General features: G+C 56.2%; 1 protein-coding gene across 1 annotated transcript; it reads left to right on the top strand.

Moving 5' to 3' along the window:
• Positions 1-4030: 4030 nt before the first annotated feature.
• On the top strand, positions 4031-8695 carry LOC149349072 (solute carrier family 22 member 7-like). The gene is made up of 4 exons (XM_089585981.1): positions 4031-4864; positions 5589-6023; positions 6624-7016; positions 8117-8695. Exons 1-4 carry the CDS (start codon positions 4175-4177, stop codon positions 8402-8404), a joined length of 1806 nt encoding a protein of 601 aa, XP_089442107.1. The 5' UTR covers positions 4031-4174; the 3' UTR covers positions 8405-8695.
• Positions 8696-8903: the final 208 nt, after the last annotated feature.

Here is an 8903-nt window from a genome sequence, read left to right as displayed (position 1 = left end):
ATTAAAAGTGAAAATTTTCCTCCCACCGGATAACCCCTCGTGACTGGAGGCGACTTCGTCTCAAGGACAGACCGTCTCCCTCCCATACCCGTCGTTCTGCCGTTGAACCGCTGCACATTGGTCTTCCGGCCCAGTTCCCCGCTAGGAGAGGACGCCAGGCGGCGGCGGAAGACGCCTCTGGGACTTCGATAAACAAAACAGCCGCGATGCTAAATCGGTTTTCAAGCGACCCACGCGTGGGCGTTGACGGACGAACAACAGGCGGCGGCGTCCGCAAACTGTATACGGAGGCGGAGCAGCCCCTCCACCTCCCTTAGCTATAGCTCGGCCCAGGAGTGCCTTCATCGCCACGTCTCGATATAGCGCATCAGGAAAGGGTCGCCACTGTTTTTCTGCAGGCGTCTACGAAGGAAAATACAGACGCAAGCGTGGCGCCAGGTACAGCGAGCCCCCTCGAGCTAACCACCGTGCATGGCATTTGCTGCTCCGTCCGCTAAAAAAATTCAGGGCGCACTTTGGCTTTCTAAAGTGCTGCAAAGCGAAAGCCTTTCCTGGCGCACTGTTTGGCATTGGCTGCGAGACTGTTTTTGCTGTACTAGTGTCTTCTTTGACCTTACACTTTGACTACACTTTACAACTACACACTTTGACTGCTTCTTTAGGACGACTCTCTCTCTGCTTCGATGAGTTCGCTTGTATCCATGGCTCTGTTCGCAGTAATGAGGTGTGTAATGTGGTCGCCCACGGACGCCTTACGCCCCCTCTCGGAGCGGACGACAACTATTTTATTAGTTGCCGTCTGCTCCAAAAGGGGGCGTCAGGCATCCGTGGGTGACCTCACTACTGCGAATCCGCGCAACCTGACGTCATAACCATTTCGACCAACCGAAAAGCGCGACACCTCTGCTGACAGCCTTCTGTCGACAACGATGAGGCATTAAAGGCTTTCGCCTTAATATCTCAGCCCCGAAGTGGCGCCAAACTCTACCCAACCCGCGAACGCTCGGTGGCATATGCTATATTGCTGAATTGTGGATACGATTCCTTGTTTTCACTGCGAAAGTCAGTCAATGCCTGCATTCCGAGAAGTTCGGAACTAGCGCCACCACAAGGTGTGGGCGCCAAAAAGCGAGCTTAGATACGGTGTATCTGTCTCTCCAGAGGCTGCACTTTCTTCCGCATGAAAGCAATGCGGCCAGGTGCTTCGGTAAACAACACGGGTTCTGCGCATTGCGGAGAACCATGGCGTAGCAGCTGGATCCCGCTACGCAGCTGCACTTTACGGATAGGGGGTGAGAAGGAGGAAGTGGTTCTGAAGGGAGGGGGGCCCCCGCCAATCCCACAGTGTGGGTATATGTACCTCTACTTGCTTGTGCACAAAACTACAAGGCACCGCGGCGACTGCTTCACTTGTATTCGACACTTTAACCAGTTCTAGAATAAGGTGACCTTATTGGTTAGCATTCGCAGTACTGTTAGGTTAGCAGTACATCTGGGTTGCGTTAGGATCACGGAACTACATTTCGTGCCGCTGAACGTGACTGCAATCCGTACAACCGTGGGAGGGCACCTGAAACAAACATCCGGCGCTACCGCACTATATAGCTGCCAGACCTGCGGAGAATTTTTGAGACATTGCACAGACATATTTGGGAGCCAGATGTCCTAATTTCCTCTTCAATTCCCTCCTCCCTCCCGAAGTCCCTCACACGTGGAGGAGCCGGAGCGCCCCGCCTCCGGAAGTGCAAGCCCCGCCCGGCTGAGCACACCCATGGCTTCTCAGAACGGACCCATGCCATTTGGACCCGCATCAAATGGAACAAGTCCCGCCGAATACATCGGAGAGGCCGCAGGCGCGACTCCGACATGGGTCGCAAAAATAAAGTCGTCGTCTCTCTTTCCATCTTCCCCTTTGTTTTGCGTGGAAGGCCTCTGCTCTCCTCCGCCGCTACAAAGGGTCCGTCAAGAAAGAAGAAAAAGCGCGCGAGACAACAACCAGTCGCCCGAGGAGAACAAGGCCGCGCGTAGGGGGGCGCGTAGGGGGGGACCAATAATCGAGAGGCGGCGCAGACTCCGCAGGATGGAGCTCGGGTGCCCTTCTATTCTCGGGTTCCTACATACGCGGCAGAGACGCACTATACGATGCCTGGGGCGCCGAAAAGCAGGAAGGGCTGTGAAAACAAACGGGCCGACGTCGGCCCGACGTCGGCCCGACGAAACATTGTGCGGGCTACCGTCTCGAGCAGCCGCCCCTGCTCATGTCTCACGAAGCGATGGACGTGTTTTGTTAAGCGTGACCAAGCCGCCTTGAAACGTCCAGACCCGCACCGACGCCCGCTCTGCTCGAGGATGAACTACAACAGACCGCGAGCATCGCTCGGGGCTCTCCGGCCTTCGTAACGAGCCCCGATGAGTTGTTGACCGTTAACCCGCTCTCCACGACCGAGTCAGCGTTGAGAACGAGTTTGAGCAACTACACTGCACTCGCTGCTCACGTGACCGCCTTCTCGGTCGCTTGCGGGCACTTGCTTTCGCAGGGTGTCTCAAGCTCCGCGAAGGCCTTAGGCCAAGTTGGTCGCGGTTATCGGGCGTATTGAACGACGCGAACGAGGCACGCTCTTACCCCTCAAGTCATGCCCTAGCGCAAATAATATCTCCCGATGCAAACAGCCTATAGGCTTTGGTTGGTGGCTTGGAACATGGCGAGATATGCTGCCTCCACTAAGAGGCGAGAGGTCCAAGAATAATGTCAGGCTTCTTTTCCTGGAAGAGTCAGCCCCGTTTCCTTCCGCTTACTTTCTTTGTGTTTCATATCTGTGATAATAATGGGTCGGACAGGGCAGTAGTAATCTGGCAGCGTTCATTTCCGTCTTGTTGGAACTGGCATAGACTCTGAAGGCGTGCCTAATTCTTCACCGTTCGAGCGCGGGTTGTCACATACAGACCAGCGTATAGCTTGCCAATCCTAAGAATAATGTTTAAGCGGAGAAAAAAAAACACGGAAGCAGAAGCTAGAGCCAGACATGCGCGCGTAGCTCTCGGCTCTCCTTGCATCTGTGGTAGGCTTCGATTTATCTGCGCAACCGCGAATCTCTATCAACTAGCAAGCGAGCAAGGTTTACAAGAGCCTTCCACCGTGGATTTATTACACGCCATCAGATGTCGCCTCAAAGACCCCATGCCAAAAAGTGAACATCGGCCTTAGCCTCGCGCCCAAACATGTCATGATCCACAGGACGCACGTTGTGCTTGCTGAGGTCGAGGGTTGCTGCTGTGCCACAGCATATATGGACGATATCGCAGGCAGCCACGATCGCATGCCCTTGCACCTGACTAGCGCACTCTGCAGCGTTTAGAGCGCTGCACTTACGCGCCATTTCCGCGTCGTAGTCGGTGCTGTCGGCGTAACCTGTCATCGAAGTACCAGAGCGAAACGCCACCTGCCACGGCAAGAGCGGAGGAATGGACAGCCAGAAGATGGCTGCCACAGGAACATTCCAGAGGGTGGCTAACAGTGTAACATGTCACCTGCCAGAAAGAGCTGCGCTCGAATTTCGCATTACTGGCCGCCGTCATTGTCTGTCAATTGTTTTACAAGGTAGCATAACGGCCCCACGTCCCCACACCCACCGGCGGTGTCCCACTCCGCCACCTGCAAAGTGACAAGGGAAAGGGAAATCCCCATCTTCTCTTCTAGGGGACAGGAGGGAGATAAGAGAGCTGCCGCAGGAGAACCCCGTCACCTGCCAGGTACACGGAAGAGCGAGCTGCGACCACCCACGGTTGGCAGGTGGGAAAACAGAGACGTAAATCCCCCCTCTCCACTTGCATGGCATGAGCGGTCGTGCATGGCAGCTCACAGTGAGGTTCTTGGATGCTATCATATCGCCGCAACTAACCGGAATTAGGTGTCCAAGTCCATGCTCCATCTTAACCTCCAACAGTCATCATCTGCTGCCAACCAAGGTCCACGACAGTTCGCATTTCTGCGTGCTCCTTGTTTGTTAACTCATTGCATAACTACGAAGTCCAAACAAGGAGTCTGAGCGCGAGCCTTCAGCAGCTGGGTGGAAGTAGAAGAAGAGGCGTTGCCGACTCGCGGTGTTGCCCGCACGAGCCGTCGCTCGAGGCCAGAAGAAGCTCGGACACGTCTCGGATCGGATGCCCTGCTTCGATGATCTCCAAGCGGGCCAGCTTCCCGGGCCTCGGGCCCCCGTTGGACGCCGACGTGGGAGCCCAGCGGAGGTCGTCGGCGACCGAGGGCGAGCACGGCGTGCCGCTGGGAGAAGGTTGCTTCCAGGTGCTGCTCCTGGTCGCCAGCATGCTGGCCGGAACCACCTTCCTGCTGCACCTGGTCAGCTTCCGGCTCACGACGCGCGTCATGGACCACTGGTGCCGGCCGCCCGAGGCGTTCGCCAACCTCAGCGCGGACGAGTGGCGAGCCCTGGCTCTGCCCATCGAGCCAGACGGCAGCCGCAGCCGCTGCACGCGTCTCGAGCCCCCGGACGCCTTTTCGTCGGCGGCCGGGGGAAGAGTGGTGCCCTGCGAGGCGTGGGACTTCGACCTGGAGCGCTACGGCAAGAACATCGTCAGCGAGTGGAGGCTCGTTTGCGACCGGCGCTGGCTCATCGAGCTGGCCGTGCTCACCTACATGACGGCGTGCGTGGTGTTCCTGCCCCTGGCGGGAATGCTCGCAGACCGCGTGGGCCGCCGCGTCGTCATGCACGTCTGTCTCGCGGCACTCGTCATCGCGGGCTTCGCCACCAGCCTGGCCAACTCGTACCTGCTGTTCGTGGCACTGCGCATCGTGGTGTCCACGGCGAGCAACGCCCTCTGCCTCGTCCTCTTCTCGGTGCTATACGAGGTGAGAACTACGGCGACATCTCTTCAGGGCGTAGGCGTGACACCGAACCACGTTAGCTGTGGTCGCGGTGGCTCAGTGGTTACGGCGCACGGCTGCTAACCCGAAAGACGCGGGTTCGATCCCGGCCGCGGCGGCCGAATTTCAATGAAGGCGAAATCCTAGAGGCACATGTGCTGTGCGATGTCAGTGCACGTTAAAAGAACCCCAGGTGGTCGAAAATCTCCGCAGCCCTTCACTACGGCGTTCCTCATAGCCTGAGTTGCTTTGGGACGTTAAACCCCAATAACCAACCTAACCTATCTGGCCAGTGTTCAGTGACCTCATGAATTACTGCATAGTAACGCCACGCGCACTGCTCCAGAGTACAGTACAAAGCTATGAATAAACGTTACATACACCACCACCGCAAAACGGCTGTCGCTGCATCTTGCGTTACACAGTGCCAACTGGACCGCGTGTTCCTAGAGCACTACACCGCCGTAAAAGACGGACATAAGGACGGGACAATCTTTGCACGGCAGCTTATCCTCCAGCAGCGCAGCTAATTGGCCCAATATTGGAAATACATAGGCAAAAGCCGCTCCTACATATGACCACAGTCAGGCCATTCATTTCCGATATTGGGCCGATTACCTGTACTGCTGGGGTCCTGTCTGCCACGTCTTCTGCGCCGGTGCCGTGTTCGAAAAGTAGAGTATCGAATTCTGCTTTGACCGAACTATAGGTGAGCACGCCGGCACGCCGCGACGCCTACTGCTTCGTTGCCATGGCCGTGTCGTCCGTGGCGATGCCAGTCACCATGCTGGCACTGTCCGGGCTGCGGCTTCGGTGGGAGTACTTCCACCTGGCGCTCATGGTCCCCACGTGCGCGCTCGCCGCCGCCTACGTTCCCGTGGGCGACGACTCCCCAGCCTGGCTCGTGGACAACGGCTGCTTCCGGGAGGCCGAGATGGCGGCGCTGCGCGCGGCGCGCCTCAACGGGGCCTCGCTGGACGAGTGCCGCGCCTGGTTCTCGCGCGAGGGACGGCGCATCGAGCGTCGAGTCAGCGGGCTGCCTTCCGAGCGCAGCCTGTTGCCGCCGATCTTCTCGGCGAAAGTACGCCGGCGCCTGGTATTCGTGTCGTACATGTGGGCCGCGACCAGCTTCGCCTTCAACCAGGTCCGCCTTCAAGCAATGCCCTTGCTGTCGATCAAAACGACGTCATTTAATTAGAGTACCGTCAACAGCAGTAGTTTGCGGGACACGATTTCTCGGAAGAACGTTCAGTGCACCTTCACCTCGCTACCCAGTGACCTGATATTGTTACTACAAGGAGCATGTAAGCTCCCAGTATCTTCATACTTTTCAGGCAATTGACGGGCTTCACTGCACCGCAACAAATTTTTTCAGCACCCCTAGTATACCGTCAACTTTTACCGGCGATAGTACATCTCGTTCCACCCTACATTACCACTCGGAGATGAGACACGCGTGCTGTATAAACAAACATTTAAAGTTTCTGAGGGCAAGTATAGCATCCTTCATTTAACCTTAATTAGGCAGCCTTGACAGCAGGCATCATTTTAGCGCGTAGCTTAAAAATTAGCCATATCACCATATTACGTGCTGGAATAAGTTATGGTGAAACGTCCTATTATACCAATATGGACTATCATCGTCATAATAACTTAACCCATATCACCTTACGTTCGGCGCATCATGTGACCCGAGTTTCCGCTACGTCACAACACCCCCCCACTCCGTCCCAACTATACCCAGGTCAACCTGAACGACCTTCTTCCCGTACGCAAATCGTTCGCGGCCGCGGGCATCGTGGCCATGGTGCCCATGTACTTCGCGGCCTACAAGTGCGCCTCGCGCTTCGGCGCCCGCCGGATCAACGTGGTGGTCGCGCTCGTCTTCAGCGCCGTTGCCATCGTCCTGGCCTCCACGATCAGCACAGCGCAGCTGGACCGCGTCAGCGGCCTGCTGATCATCTCGCTGCGCATGCTGGGAAACCTGGCCGTGATCCTGGCCTTCCTGGTCACCGTGCAACAGTACCCGGTGTCTGCGCGCTGCACCGGAATATGCGGCGGATTCGCCCTGGGCCGCCTCACGGGCTCGCTGGGCGAGATCCTGTTCCGGCTGGCACCGAAGCATCGCCGCGACATGGTTCGTATTCTACACACCAGATAGCGCAACGCGTCACGCTGACTGGCTATAGAACGGAGCGACAACGCGCATTACGCCACGGCGGCGCGGCATCAAGTGCGTCATGCATTGTGACGGCACTGTAACGCCCTGTGGCAACGAGGAAAGGAGGAACTCTCACTCCCTTCGTGTCGCCATCACGTCACATCCACAAACCAAACCCTGGTTCGCGAAATTCCTCCGTCTTTAGCTTTGAAAACTCGTAAATGACACTGTTTACGCTAAAAATAATCACTTTTTTTTAATGCGTCAACATTAGAAGGCTTAGCGCAAGTGGAAATGGCGACATCCCTCTGTCAGTACAGGCAGTGGCATGTGGCCCACCGAGCCACGGATAACGAACCTTAGAATGCCACCACGGATGTAACGACCTTTCGTGCATTAACCTCGGATATAACGAACCTACTATGCCACGTCTGATGTAATGACATTTCGTCTGTGAATCTCGTATATACTAAACCTAGTATGCCACCTCGGATATAACAAACATTCGTGTATTAACTTCGGATATAACGAAGTTGCGTATGTTACGAATCTAAGTACCCCACCTCGGATGTAGTAGCGATATTTCGCGTCTAGTCCTCCGATGTAACGAACTTAAGTGTGTTTACCTCTCATATTACGAACTTCAGTGCGTTAACTTCAGGTGTAACAAACGTTTGACTGCCAACGCGTGCAAGCGATCCACCATGGATCGCCTAAGAGCTTCTTTTGTAGCGAAAGCTACATCGACCGCGAACTTGCGATTTCGCTGTGGCGTTGCTCCGAGGAGGCACAGAGACCGACCTTGAACCGTTGCCTAGCAACCGCCGCAGCTGGCGGACGCCGCGCGCTCGCCGCGCCATCTGGCATGACGTTACACCACGCGCCTCGCCGCGGAGCCGCCGTTTGGCATGACGTCACACCGCTTGCCTCGTCGTTGCGCTCGCTTTCGCTACGTATATCCTGGCATAGCCGAGCTAAGCCACTGCCATTTTTTTCATTGAATGCACCACAAAACTATGTTAATCATCTTCTATCAATGAGACTGTGCTCATTCTTTTTTTTTTACTTCTAATCAGGCGGTGTGCGTGGTGAGCATAGCCATGGCGCTGGCGGCCGCCGCCATGGAGTGCCTGCCGGACACGGTTGCCGCGGACGCCGCTCCGGGCGCAGTGCATTCGGAGACCCGTCGGTACACCGTGCCCTCGGCCGACGTACTGCGCCGTTCCATGCAGGACTCCCTGCGACCGCTGCCCAGGGGACCCAGCCACAAGTCGAGGCGACGAAGTGCCGTCAGGGATGAGAGCGCGCCCGAGCAGTATTCCGTCAGGCTGTCCACCTCTCGCTCTTCTATCGGCCAGCAATGACTGGGTGGCGCCTTGCACGCAACTTTGCGATGTAGCGCTGTGCCTCTACCTTCGCATGCAGTGCTGGACTATTCACTGAACGAATAGTCTGGAGTACCAGGCTGGAAAAATTGGCCGTGCTCCAAGACACCGTGCTGATTGCGATGGCCCTTCTGGGCGAACAACTTCCCGCAGACGTTGCACGAGAAGTTACCGCCAGTGCGATGGAATCGGCGGTGGGTGTTGGCAGAGCTGGCACTGGCGAATTCCGCCCCACACTTCTTGCACTGGCGAAAGCCACCAGCGTGTTCGCAGGAAGTGACACCCAATAGCCTGCCAATTGAATTAGTAAGGGTTAATTCGTTAAGAGTTGATTAGTTAATTAGTTCAGAGTTGATCAGAAGAATTAGTAATCCCTGGCACAGTGACACGTCTGTAATGCTCCTTTACTTTCAACGCCGGTGAAGGCTTTCGCATCGTCGCACTTCAGTACCACTAAGGGCCCCCCTGAATCTTTCTT

The sequence above is a fragment of the Amblyomma mixtum genome, chromosome 4 (genome assembly GCF_055824585.1).
Source record: "Amblyomma mixtum isolate Tamu chromosome 4, ASM5582458v1, whole genome shotgun sequence".
NCBI classification, from domain to species: Eukaryota; Metazoa; Arthropoda; class Arachnida; order Ixodida; family Ixodidae; genus Amblyomma; species Amblyomma mixtum.
The sequence above is the reverse complement of the archived record's forward strand: the minus strand, read 5'-3'. Positions and strand labels throughout refer to the sequence as shown.

Coding starts and splice junctions, on each gene's coding strand:
- LOC149349072 (XM_089585981.1), top strand. CDS start 4,175: ATGATCTCCAAGCGGGCCAGCTTCCCGGGCCTCGGGCCCCCGTTGGAC. Junction 4,865..5,588: donor TCTTCTCGGTGCTATACGAG/GTGAGAACTACG, acceptor ACCGAACTATAG/GTGAGCACGCCGGCACGCCG. Junction 7,017..8,116: donor CGAAGCATCGCCGCGACATG/GTTCGTATTCTA, acceptor ACTTCTAATCAG/GCGGTGTGCGTGGTGAGCAT.